The 13,811-nt window shown below is 34.6% G+C and overlaps 3 protein-coding genes across 3 annotated transcripts; 1 reads left to right on the top strand and 2 right to left on the bottom strand.

Moving 5' to 3' along the window:
* Nucleotides 1-4,016: 4,016 nt before the first annotated feature.
* LOC112775119 (uncharacterized) lies at nt 4,017-4,577 on the bottom strand. Its single transcript, XM_025818590.2, has one exon. The coding sequence runs from the start codon at nt 4,575-4,577 to the stop codon at nt 4,017-4,019; it is 561 nt and encodes a 186-aa protein (XP_025674375.1).
* Nucleotides 4,578-6,104: 1,527 nt separating this feature from the next.
* LOC140182414 (uncharacterized) lies at nt 6,105-6,674 on the top strand. The gene has a single exon (XM_072228610.1). It carries the CDS (start codon nt 6,105-6,107, stop codon nt 6,672-6,674), a length of 570 nt encoding a protein of 189 aa, XP_072084711.1.
* A 2,146-nt stretch (nt 6,675-8,820) lies between these two features.
* On the bottom strand, nt 8,821-12,638 carry LOC140181788 (protein NRT1/ PTR FAMILY 8.1-like). The gene is made up of 7 exons (XM_072226950.1): nt 12,158-12,638; nt 11,499-11,569; nt 10,607-10,736; nt 10,072-10,344; nt 9,798-9,925; nt 9,575-9,644; nt 8,821-9,335 (listed from the first exon to the last, which is right to left on the bottom strand). The coding sequence occupies exons 4-7, from the start codon at nt 10,219-10,221 to the stop codon at nt 9,291-9,293; spliced, it is 393 nt and encodes a 130-aa protein (XP_072083051.1). The 5' UTR covers nt 10,222-10,344; nt 10,607-10,736; nt 11,499-11,569; nt 12,158-12,638; the 3' UTR covers nt 8,821-9,290.
* Nucleotides 12,639-13,811: the final 1,173 nt, after the last annotated feature.

Here is a 13,811-nt window from a genome sequence, read left to right as displayed (position 1 = left end):
GGAAAACTCGGTCTAGGTGCTGGTGTTGGAGTTGGTGCTGAAGCTCAAGTAGGACTTGGACATGATGGAAAACTTGGCCTAGGAGCTGGTGTTGGTGTTGGCGCTGGAGCTCAAGTTGGACTTGGACATGATGGAAAACTCGGTTTAGGTGCTGGTGTTGGAGTTGGTGCTGGAGCTCAAGTCGGACTTGAGCATGATGGAAAACTCGGTCTAGGAGCTAGTGTTGGAGTTGGTGCTGAAGCTCAAGCAAGACTTGGACATGACGAAAAACTCGGCCTAAAAGCTAGTGTTGGAGTTGATGCTAGAGCTCAAATAGAACTTGGACACAATGAAAGTTCCGTCAATCACAAACCATCAAGAAGAGACCTTGGTTTAGGAATTGGAGTTGCAGCCCATGTAGAGATTGGAGTTAAAGCACAAGTAAATGTTGGACATGATGGAAAACCCACCGAAACAAAACCAGCAACCGAAAGTGTTGACAAAAAGGCTGTCAAACAAGAACCAGCAACCGGAAGTGTTGATAATAAGGCCGTCAAACAAGAACCAGCAACCGCAGTCAAACAAGAACCAACAACCGCTAGTGTTGACAAAAAGGCCGTCAAACAAGAACCAGCAACCGCAGCAACCGCAAGTGTTGACAAAAAGGCCGTCAAACAAGAACCAGCAACCGCAAGTGTTGATAATAAGACCGTCAAACAAGAACCAGCAACCGGAGGTCCTGACTCAAGAGTTAATGCCACCGGAGCGCAAGTAAAACCTGAGCAAGACAAAAAGGTCGTCAAACAAGAACCAGCAGCAAAGGCTTCTGGCGAAAAAGTCGGAGCTGGAGCTCAGGTAGGAGTTGGAGCTGCCAAGAAACCTGTTGACGTTCCCAAAGTTGCTGTGGAAGTTTGCAAGCTAGTTCCTTCAGAGGAAAGGTCCAAGTGCATGCTAGTCATGAGACAGAACTCCAAATTCTTGTCTTGCAAAACTCCCCAAGATGTCTTAAGGGCTTTGCTTGAGTTGGAAGCCAACAAGACCAAATACGTGCATGAGCTACTCAACAAGTTGGCATTGAAAACCACCGTCGACAACACCAAAGCTGCCGGGGAAGCCACTAATGCCTGCCAAGTAGCCCTGGCTAAAGAACATGTTGATGTCCAAGTTGTTATCTCTCTTAACTTGGAGGTCGCTTTCATTAACAAGCTTTCATATCTTGTAGCAAGCAACCAATTATGAGAGTAACTCACTAACTAGGACATTCCAATGGGGGGGAATTTATGGGGAGGGATCCTATGCTATTCTTTTCTGCAATTTTATTTTGTTTGTGGACAGAGGAATAAATGAATGAAAAAAGAAATACTTGTAGTAGTATTTGCTCCTACATTTTTTTAAAAAAAATATTATTGTGTCATTTCTTTCTTTAATTGCTCCTTTTCATGGTTTAGTTAACCAATTTATACTATTATTAATCAGATAAACAGATATTATGGAATTTATACTTAATAAAGAATATTCTTAATTATATACAGAGCTTATAAATATAAAACTTTTTAATTGTTTTATTGAAAAAGTTTCAGTTTCGAATAGTAAACAATTTTCATTCATTTTTTTAACCAAAAGTCCAAAGCCTTCAATTAAATTCTTTATTATAGTAAATTTGAGTTAGAATGAAGTAGGAGGCCTAAACATAATGTCATAGTGGAGGGTGCTGGTACCTCTTAGCTAATTTCTTAATCTCTTTTCTTTCCTATATATAATTTAAATTTTAAATTTAAGATTTAAAAATTAAAGTTAAGATTAATGATCATTTTAAAAATATTAATTAATATTAACTAAAAAATAGTTAGTTCTTTAATTAAACTCATTAAGAGGTGTTGTTATTTATTTATTGGTTAAATTAAAATCACACTTCCTAATGTTCATAAAGTTTATCATCATACTTTTTCCCAATATATACATCAACGTTTTACCATTAAAGAGAGAAAAGGTATAAACATATAAATAAATTATAACTTCACAATTTTAATTTTTTTCAATTAAAATTTCTTAATTGATGAACACTATATATTTAATAAATTAATACATATAAAATTTTTACTATATTATGTATATACAAAAAATTATAGTACATATTAAAATACGAAATATATATTAAAAATTATGAAATAACTCAAGTAGATATAAGAAATATCATGCTATTTTGGTAGTTAATTTTCATGTAAACACTTAACGTTTTTAAAAAAAATTATGTCTTTTTTTTATCTTAAATCAAATAAATATGGTTAATTAAAAGCAAATTTTCTGGCAGTAAAATTGTTGCATGATATATCCATAGTTTTCGAGTTTAAGCCTAACACATGGTTATTAGCAATAACACAAAGTTTTTGTTTTCTTGTGTATATATAATTATATATACACAACTGCAATGCCATATTCGGAATATGAGAAGCTTGCTTGGACTCTCTAACACGATCGATGGGTATTCTTAAAGTGAGAAAAAAAAAAAAAAGGAAAGGATCAAACGTTATCCATAAGTCCGTAACCCACTGCTTTTTTTCGATCGAGTTCCATGGCATTTTCATTTTGTTGTTTTGTTAAATTATCTGTTTTTGCTAATTTATGTATAATGGAATCTACAATTTACAATTCGAAACTGCTACTCATCCAATAATAATTCATCCTTTAAACATTTTTTAAATTTAATAATTCTATTATATTAATTTTTTAATCAACTAATTAATTATATTTCCTATTTCAAAAATACTAAAAAATAGCATTTTTTATTTCAAAATAATTTAAATAATTAACCTGCCCTGTTTATCAAAATGTTCAACTCTGTCCATATGTAAACTACTTGAAACTAACGGAATTATAAAAGAGTAAATTAAAGAAAAATCAAACAAAAGTAATTAAACAAAATCTAATGGTTTGCAGTGCAAATAAATAACTACAATAAATCAAGGTTAAAGATGTTGATGGAAGAGCTGCGATGAAGACCACAGAAGGCGATGAAGACCAAGCTGAAGGCAGCAACGTTCAAGTTGCAACGAGGGAAGACAACGAAGATTCTAATGTCAAGAGGGCCAAATTTTCTTAAAAAAAGAATAAATTATTCTCTATCTTCATTTTATTTTAATAAATTTGGTTTAATTTTATATATACATTTTAAAATGTGACTTTAATTTTAGATATGTTTACAATTTATTTTGTATATAATTATATTATTTTAGATGTGTTGTGAATTGAGAATTAAGATTTATTTAATTAATAAAAATATAATATTTCTTAATTAATAAATAGCTTTTAAGAGTGAGACATCTTTAAAAAAAATCAAAATTAAGTAAATAGATAAAAACATATAAAAAAAAGTTTATCATAAACAAAAGGACACACTAAAATTTATAAATACCAAAAAATACATTCTAAAAATTTATTTTGATGGACAAAAATTTTATGCCGACAGTGAATATATAAAGACGAGATATATTTTTGTCCAACGAAAATAATCTTTAAGGTGTACTTCTATATTTATAAAAAAAAATTTAAAATTAATAATTTTTAGTATATTTGATCATTATTAGTCCGTACAAATACTAAGATTAACAAATAAATTTTATTAATTTATCGTGTAAATTTTAAAAAATATAAATATAAATTATATTAATTTATGTATATAAATTATATATTTATTATATATAAACGTCTGAAAATATGAATATAAATGATTACGAAACAAATGCTGACAAAAAAAAAAATTTACTAATCATATAACATTATTCATTTATGATTTTTGATGTATACTTTTATCCATCCAAACCCTTTCACGTGTAATTTTGTGATTTACTCATCAAAATTTGATGTTTGATATTGAAAAGAAAATAATTAAAATTACACAAAAATTGATGTGATGACAAATTCAACAAGTTGGTAGTCATTTTAATTATTTCCGATCAACCCACACACTACAAACTGAAAAGGATGTCATTAATAAAATTCCCCCATAAAATTCCGATCCTCAACACTAGTCCCTCCTCTTAAATTTTGTTTGGAATAAAGTTTGTTGCAGCAAAAGCTATGCCTGAAAGCAACCTAATCTCCTTGTTTAGTTCGGTAATAGCAGGGTTAACGATCTTTTCACTTTCCAAACCTCTGTCGCAGGTGTCAGGGCCATCGCTGGCGACCTTGGCATCATAATTTGCAGTCATGGGATCTTCCTTGATCTCGCCAAGAGCACTCTTGAAGGATCCAACGACGCCATCATAGTCGAATCCGGCGCATTGTTCAAGCGCCGGGGACTTGCTCTTCTTTGCCAACTCCTTAAGGAATTTTTGTCCCTCCTTGCCCTTGCTTATGCCCAATTCAAGGATGGCTTGTGAGAGCTGAACAATGTTCTTTGCTGATAGCATCTTAGGGTTTGATCTCATGATGTCCATGCATTTTGCCCTTTCTGTTGCTGTAGCGTCACAAACTTTAATCACCAACTTCGATAAGTCCAAGGTTGCTGATTTTTCTTCGGCTTGTGCTACATTGGCGATGATGAGGACCAAGCCAAGGCTGAACAAAATGAAGGACTTTGTTGAGGAATTCATCTTCATAACGGTGTATGGAGAGAACCCTAATGCGAATTGGTTTTGATTTGATGGGGGATGATGAATTCTAAGTCGTGTTCGGGGCTCTCTTTATAGTACATCGTCATTAATTATGAAACCCTAAAAATTTAGGGTAAGAGGATAACTAATTTTGGAAGTGTTCAACAACAAAATAGATATATTATTAACTTATTTGTTGGGTTTTCCTAATTAAGTATAGAATCGTGTCATAATCTCATCACTTTTGGACTGATTCTTCTTTTTTTTAATCTTTTGTTTTACACATATCATGTCCACAATTTTGGTCCGAAATTAAAATTATTAATATGTACCACATTTTGAACAAAAAAGAATAATATAATATAATTATTTTAGAAGACTAGAGTATTTTTCCTTTCAAATAAATTGTGTTGTTTGGAATTTTTAATGGGAGTTTTAATTATGTCTTAATAATTGAATATTTTTTTTATTTGTGAGAGTTTTATATATTATCACAAAAAAATGTTGTAAAGATTTTCAAAAACGAACCTTTACTAAAATTCTCACACAAATAAATATAAATAATTACTAGTTTAAGCATGGAATCATCATGTGTTCAATTTTTATTTTCCTTCTTTAAGGTGAAAAAAAGAAAAATTAACATTGTGATAGATACTACTTTTTTACTGTAAGTAGAATTTATTACGATACTAGAATTGAGATCTAATAATAGGCTTAGAAAAAATATAAGAGAACAATATTTTTTTAACAATTCAAATAATAGGTTAAAAAAAAGTTAATTTTAATTTTAAAAATTAAATTAATTAGATATTATTCTCTTTTTGAATTTGACTTTCAATAAATATATAATAAGACGAGAAGACACCATCTCCAACTCAAAAACTTAAGATATTAAATTAATGAATTTCTTATCTTATAAATTCCTCACTCTTCTTTACTTCTTTTGATGTGGGACTAACTTCATACACTTTTCACACTTGTATCATTAACATTACTATGCATGAGTCTTCCAACATGAATATATAATTGCATTCATAAAGTCTTGAATTCGGTCTCTTATTTAGCTCATCATTCCAGCTAATCCTATGGTGATTAAATACTAATATATCTATGTGAACTTAGTTGAAGGGAAGAAGAGATATCTGAGGTCTGAGATTAGAGAGAACTCATAATCTTGTGTTGCAAGAAAGGCAGAGTATTATATTAATCATGCATTTCTTTGTATTATGTACATGATTCTCGTCCAAAAGAGTGTAATCATAATCCCTTAATTCACTTAAAACCAAAAACTATAAACCAACAGAATTTTCTAATATTTATAACTTCTGATTACATTAATTAATACCATTCCAACACACGTACATCAATTCCGCCATCCGCGTATGTGAGTCGCTACCTAATATATCTCTTCTCTAGTTGAACATTTCCATAATTAGTTTATGATGAACTATAAAGAGAGCCCCTAACACCACTTAGAATTCATCTTCCCCCACCCAAATCAAACAATTATCTCCCTACACCACCATTATCAATATGAATTCCTCAACAAAGTCCTCCATTTTGTTCAGCCTCGGATTGATTCTCATCATTGCCAATGTAGCACAAGGTCATGTAAAGGTAACAGCATCCTTGGTCCCTAAACTTTGTGAGTCAGGACTGGTGGAAGAAAGGGCAAAATGCATGGACATTTTGAGATCAAACCCTAAGATCCAATCAGCAAAGACCTTTCGTGAGCTCTCAGAGTTGATTCTTGAGTTGGCAGTGAACAAGGCGACGGAAGGACAGAAATTCCTTCAGACATTGGCGGAGAAGGACAAGTCCCCGGCGATTCAAGAATGCGCTGGATTCGATTATAATAATGCCGTTGTGCAGTTCAAGGGTGCCCTTCGTGACCTCAAAGAAGATACATCGGCTGCAAATTACGCTTCAAAGCTCGTCGGCGATGACGTCAGTAGGTGCCACACCATTTTGGCCCGAGCGAAAATCGTTAACCCTGCTATTGACCAGCTCAACAGTGACATTAGTTTGCTTTCAAACGTGGCTTTTGCTGCAACATCCCTAATAGAGAAAAAATACCAAATCGATCTTCTCTTAAAGGATTAATGCTGAGGAATTTATGGGGGACTTTTCAGGTGGGGGAAGGTCGGAAATAATGAAAATCATTATCAACTTGTTGAATTGACCTTATCAATTCTTATGTATTTTAATTATTTCCTTTCAATATTTAATATATAATCATTTCACCTTTCTTCGTAAAAGAAGAAGGTTTATCCTTAAACTCTCTTTTTTTTTTTTTAAGCTCATATTATCTTTCAATTATAAATGATAGATTCTGTTGCCGGGCAAAATAGATAGTTTAACAAAATAGCAAAATGAAAAATGATTAGTTATGTTATAACGTTTTTATTACATGATGAGCCATAACTCAATTTTAAAGTAAAATATATTTTTTTTAATCTTTAAAATTTGTTAAAAATTTTAAAAATATATACTTCTAAAATATATATATAATGTCGAGCAAGTCTAAAAAAAAAAAATATTACTATTTAAAAATAAATCTAAAATATGATGCAATTTTTTTTTAAATTATGGAGATACTACATTTAATCAAGACTCAAGAGCAAGTCCGAAGAGTCACCAAAAAAAAAGAGCAAGTCCGAAATAAAAAACTATATAATTAAAAAACAAAGGTACAGTATTTTTTATTTTATAAAAGGCTTGATTGTACAACTTTGACATGTTTAATTATTTTATTATAAATATTTTGATTATTTTAGTTTGAAAAGTTTGATTAGTTTCATGGTTGATCATGGTTAGAAAAATGAGGTAATCATATATATAATAAACAAGTATAAAAAATATTATGTATTGTGAGGGTATCAAGCTTGAAGTGAAAGAGAGTGAAGAAGGAGCAGAGAAGTGAAGAAGTGCAAAGAGAAAAGGAATAGAGAAGTGAAGAGAGAAAAGGCTATCAGTGTTTCTTCAAAGAAAAATGAATTAGCCTGTGTTATTTTGCAAGTTCTACATATATATATATATAGTTGGTGGGTAACTTGATTTGGTTATCTAAGGTCTAACTAATTTCTTCTGGAAGATTCTGATTGTAACTAATTCTCTAACTGAATGCTGGTTTGCCACTTGTGCTGCTTCAAGCTTGCTTGTTATTATTGCTAACATCAACTTTACTGTTTTGTCTGTCTGAGTTTTCTTTGGCAGCAATGTGTTTATTGGAGCTGTTGATTTGGATTCGTTCTGTGATTCTGAGCTTGGATCTGAATTTGTGGAAGTTGAGGCTGGAGATGGGTTTCGTGAATATGTCTGCTATTTGGTCTTGAGAGGGAATGTGCAAGACACTGACTTTCTTTTGAGTAACATAGTCTCTTACAAAGTAAAGGTCAAGTTCAAAGTGTTTGCTTTTGTTGTAAAGAACTGGGTTTGCAGCCATTAAAATTGTACTTTGGCTGTCACAGTAGAGGTTGGGTGTGATGGAGCATGGGATTCTCATTTCACTCATTAAATTTTGGATCCAGAGGATTTCAGTTAGGCAAGCAGCTAGTCCTCGATACACTATAAGAAAACACGTCTTTTGCCACTCTTTTAAAGCGTGGCGAAAAGCTGAAAAAAGCGTGGCGATAGCTTTTCGCCACGCTTTTTAAGCTATCGCCACGCTTTCGAAAGGGTGGCCTATCAAAGGGTGGCGGTTGCTCTATCGCCACGCTTTTTGCAGTCTATTGCCACGCTTTTTGTTTGCCACGCTTTTTTACAAACTGCCACTTGAAAAAGCGTGGCTGTAGGTGGGAAAAACGGCCACACTTTAAAAGCGTGGCGATAGGTAGAGATATGGCCACGCTGTAAAAGCGTGGCGATAGGGCAGATCTGGCCACGCTTTTAAAGCGTGGCGATAGGTGGAGATACAGCCACGCTTTTAAAGCGTGGCAATAGGAAGAGATACGGCCACGCTTTAAAAGCGTGGCCATAGCAAAATATACAGCCACGCTTTAAAAGCGTGGCGAAAGCCTTGTTAAATTAAAAAAAAAATTTCTTTCCGTTACTTGATCTTCATTGCTACACTATAAATTTTCATTTCTTTTTTATTACCAAACCTTCAAATATAGTATGCAATTTTTATTACAAGACAAATCAAACAATAATTAGTGAGATATATAATTTACTATAATTGTTTTATACATTAAAAAACTATTACTTAAATACAAAATAAATCTCGATTAGCATAAGAACAGAATGGATCTGTATCAAGAAAAAGGAATACGTAAGTTAGGGGTAATTCACTAACTATATATTGACAATTTATATATAATAATAGTCACAAATATAAGGGCTTAATATAGATTAGTAACTTCAACTTGTGTAATATTATATGATTATCTTGTGTTATATATAAATGATTGTATTAAAAACTAAACCCAGTCCCAAATCAGTTCAGCTACTACTTCATCAATGTAATGGTAGGAGAAAAAAGCCACCCCTGAAGTGTATGATCCAAAGCCAGACCATGACAATAGCAGCCATTGCTAGAAGGTGAGCCACAAAGGTAAATGGAAGAGCAAGAACTCCCAACCCCATCTTCAATCTTTTCTCCTTTTGTCTCCTTCGCAAGCATTGTCTGTAGAGGAAGCATGACCAACTCCTTCAAGGTGTCTTTCACATTTTCTAAAGCCCCAATATCATCAAAAGTGACCCCAATATCACTTGGAGAAATCACATCAAGCAGTTTTTCTCAAATTCATGTTCAGTAACTAAATCCTGAGCAAAATGGGGAAGGGGAAAAAGAAAAACAACAATAGGAATTAATAAGTGAAGAATAGTCCTCATATATTTTAGTAAAGAACCACCAACGAAACAAGTAATTGAAGTTCCATCTAAAACAACATGTTTACGAGGCTACAATGCAAAATTCAATTACAGTTGGCCATGGGTGCTGAAGATTTGATTCAAACAGTAATAGGCACAACAAAAGAGATGAAAATCAGCAATTAAATTACCTTCAGCGATTTCTTTGAATTCTTGTTTTCACCTTCAATGCCCTGTAGAATGTTCAGCCCATACTTAAGGCTGAACCAATAAAATGTAAAAATAAGTGTTACAAGATGAATTTAAGTTCATATAAAATGTAAAATAGTGTTTATAGGTGAACTTAAGTTCACATAATTCTATTTGTGTAGAACTATATGTGTCCTTTAATAGTTACAAGAAGGAAAATTGAACCTGTAAATATCTCTATGAGGTAGAAACTCTGTTTCCAAAGTAGCTTCCCTGTCCTGCTCAATCGCATATAGTTCTGCAGGATCTTCAGGAAGGGTAAGTCTTCTATTCCGGACTGCAGCAACATAGACCTGGAAATTAAAAACATGAATAAGTGCAATAAGGAGTTTGCAACCACTATAGATGTCATCGTCTGGGGTATTAAGCCTATCAAAATTCGAGAGTAATGCTGATTAAGTTAAAACCAACACCACTGAGGCATGTATACAACAGATACCTGCACGATCTCAAGTAAAGCACTTGTTCCTTTAGCAGGATGAATTCTGTATAGTGGCAATGCAACAGCAAAGATAATGATGCCAAGTAACATAGCAGTGGTGCCAATCCCAAATCCCCAATCCCATCCTTTATGGATTTGTATCCACATAATGAAGGTTAAGCTGACAGCACCACCAAGGCACACTGCAAGCAAGACTGCAAGAGTGTGTTGAAGAATGTTAACATCAGCCTTGATTCTTTTGGGTCTGTTTCATCAAACTGGTCAACATACCTGCACATATTTGTGCATTCAGAAAACAACCACAGTACTGCTATTTAACAAACAAAATGCTTTTGCTTAACCATATTAAGATAAAAAGCATATAAAATAAACCACAAAACATTATAAATAAATTTTGAATCACAATAGTAACAGTTTTATGTGTTGTATATTCTATAAAGAAAAGCGAAACCATCTATTACATTTAAGAATTAAAAACATTAGTTAATTCGATTGAATTATGGAAATAAATTAAAAGTAAGAAAGAACTTACTTCCCAGAACTGCTCACAGAAAGAACGGAGTATGAATCATGTGGAATAGGTGTACTAATGTGCTTCTTCCCCTTGCTTCACAGGCAATGGTTCAAAAAATCCCTTTGATCTTCAAGTTTCTGACAAGGAGCTATTATAATAACCAGCAACATACATCAGCCATGATATGCTCACTTTGTTCAAAACATGATAAATTTTATATATGGAATCTTAAGAATAACCAAGAAAGATTAGACAACCAAAAGAAGACATGCAAGATCCAGGAAGTCAAGCCATAAGAATTGCAAGGAAGAACAGAAAGGTCAACCTCTTTAGTTACAAATAAGATTGACTAAACAGAAAAAAACTAGAAACTAAAAACCACAGTGCATTAAAAGAATAAATTTTTTTTGTCAAACAGGAAATCTCGTATTATTGAGAGCAAGGTATTAGACGGAGAACTTCTTTCATTAATGCCACAGTAAACAAGAATATGTGAAGCAACAATTGTAGAAAATTAGAGCTGCAAAGCAGAAAAAAAAAAAAAAAGGGACAGAGAAACAAAGAGAAGAAGAGGCCAAGGGAGAACCAGATACGAAACAAAATGGGACAGAAACGGAACAGAACTGAATAGTCATAATTATCAGACAAAGTCTTCCCTAAAGCAAAGAAATCCAGTGTTCAAATCACTAACATTTTAGTTAAAGCTTAGTTTAAGTCACAATCCATTTCCATTGCAACTAACCAAATTTCAGTTTTTATGAGACATTTTAAAGCAATAAAATAGTAAAAAAAAATATCTTAACAGAAACTACATTGGCTACAACATACTTAAGCAGCAGTGATAAGCACTGCTCGAGCAAAGCACAAGCACAAGCTACACTAAGAACCTTAGTCATTCAAGAGAGCTCACCTTCCTTATTACATTCAGGGTCTTCGGGAATCATCAATTCATTATTAGGGTCATCTGGTAAGTCTTGGAGCCTATCCTCAAACCAGGTTCAAAAACAACAGCAGATTATCAACTTAACAGGTTCAAAAACAGAAAATCACAACAAAAAAAATAAAATAAAAATAACAGAAGAACAACAGAATAACAACACAAGAACAATTAGCAAATTAACAAGTTCACACTAACAGTTAAAATTTACCAGAAGAACACTAATGCAAGTGGAATCATCATGCTAATATGTTTTCTACAAAGATGCTATTTTTGCAGCTAAAATTTCCTAATTACTAAGATCTAATTATTCTAATTTCACATGCAATCAACTTACTAAGTTTCTAAAAGCTAGAAATGATAAAACCAACCCGAAATATGGTTAAAGCATTTCATCAAACATGTTGAGTGCGAAAACTTGAAACGAAATAAGAGAATTCAAAGCTTAGTATCAATGTGATAGAGAAGAGAACATAACTATTGTATACTTTAATTCAGTCTATGAAAAAAATCTAAACCACTGCCAAATCAAATAGTTACTTATTGTAATAGAAATAAGAAGTTGCAGAGTTTCAAGCAGAGTATTGGTGTTGTGTGAGTGTATTGTCTGGTGGTGGGTTTAGGGAACTCACGGCGGCGACAAAAGAGAGCAGTTCGACGGCTAGGTGGAGCGCACGGGTTGGTCGCAGAGTTTGAAGCAGGGCAACGTGGCTTCCAGACGAACGCGAACCCGAACGGTGAACGGCGAGTGAACGCGAACGGTGAACGCCGAGCAAACTTGAATGGCGAAGAACGCGAACGAAGACGACGGCTGAACGAAGATGCGAACGTTAACGGCAACCAACGGCGGCGGAAGCGCGGCTGAGAGGGATTGGAGGAGAAGAAGAGGGAGGAGCTTGCTGTCGACCATGTTTGCTGGAGCTTGAAGGTGAACAGAGAGATCCACAATGATTCGAAGAAGAACAAGAAAGAGAAGAAGGGTACGAAGATTAACAAGATGAAGAAGAAGTGGTTTCCATCAGTGACGAAGGCGAAGGCGAAGGGTGAAGGGTGAAGGGAGGAGCTCTTCCGATACAGGCGAGTAGTTTCGAAGGTGAAAGAGAGATTAGGGTTAGTGGTTTCGAAGGGAAAAGAGAGATTAGGTTGGGGATCGGGTTGGGGGCCGGGTTTGGGCCGGGTTGGGAGCCGGGTTTGGGAGCCGGGTTTGGGTCAATTGGTTGGGGCCCCTCTCGCCACGCTTTTAAAACGTTATTGTTGCTCTCTACGGCCACGCTTTTGAAGCGTGGCAGAAAAGAAACCTTTGGCCACGCTTTTAAAGCGTGGCCGTAATGAAACCCTGTTGCCACGCTTTTAAAACGTCCTTGTTTCTCTCTATGGCCACGCTTTTGAAGCGTGGCAGAAAAAAAACGTGGCCTTTTGTATAATCAATTGCCACCCTTACAAAAGCGTGGCCGTTGATCTTTTTCGCCACGCTTTTGAAGCGTGGCAAAAAAAAGTGGCCAAATCTCTTATCTATCGCCACCCTCATAAAAGCGTGGCCATTGACCACTTTTGGCCATGCTTTTGAAGCGTGGCAAGAAAAAAGCGTGGCCATAGGCCTTTTTTCTTGTAGTGATACTCTGCCTCTGTGGAGCTCCTAGAGACTGCATTTTGTTTTCTGCTTGACCATGATACTAGGTTTGGTCCGAGGAATACGCAGAACCCTCTGGTTGATTTCCTGTCATCAATATCACTGCCCCAATCGGAGTCACTGAAGCCATAGATTCTACATTCACTCATTCTTTGGAATCTCAACCCCCAGTTTGATGTCCCAGCAAGGTATCGTAAGATCCGTTTGACTGCTTTCTAGTGACTTTCCAGAGGAGTTTGCATGAATTGTGAGACTTTGTTCACAGCATAGGTAATTTTAGGTCTGATTATTGTAGCATATTGGAGTCCCCCAACTATAGACCTGTAAAGAGCTGGGTTGTGGTAAACGTCCTTGCCATGAGCTGACAGCCTGACACTTGATATCATAGGTGTTGTTGCTGCTTTGGCATCGCGCATTCCCGCCCTTGTTAATAGGTCTTGGATGTACTTTGTTTGGCATAGGAGTATGTCATTGTCATTGAATTTCACAGTTTCAATGCCCAGGAAATAATTCATATTCCCCAAATCTTTGAGGGTAAACACAGCATTCAACTCAGAGATTAGGGTAGAAATTTCAGCTTGAGAGCTCCCGGTGACCAAGATATCATCCACATAAATGAGAATGTAGATGACTGAGAAAGGGAAAAACCTGGTGAA

This window comes from Arachis hypogaea, chromosome 19 (genome assembly GCF_003086295.3).
Source record: "Arachis hypogaea cultivar Tifrunner chromosome 19, arahy.Tifrunner.gnm2.J5K5, whole genome shotgun sequence".
In the NCBI taxonomy this organism is placed as follows: Eukaryota; Viridiplantae; Streptophyta; class Magnoliopsida; order Fabales; family Fabaceae; genus Arachis; species Arachis hypogaea.
This window is presented reverse-complemented; position numbering and strand designations above follow the sequence as displayed.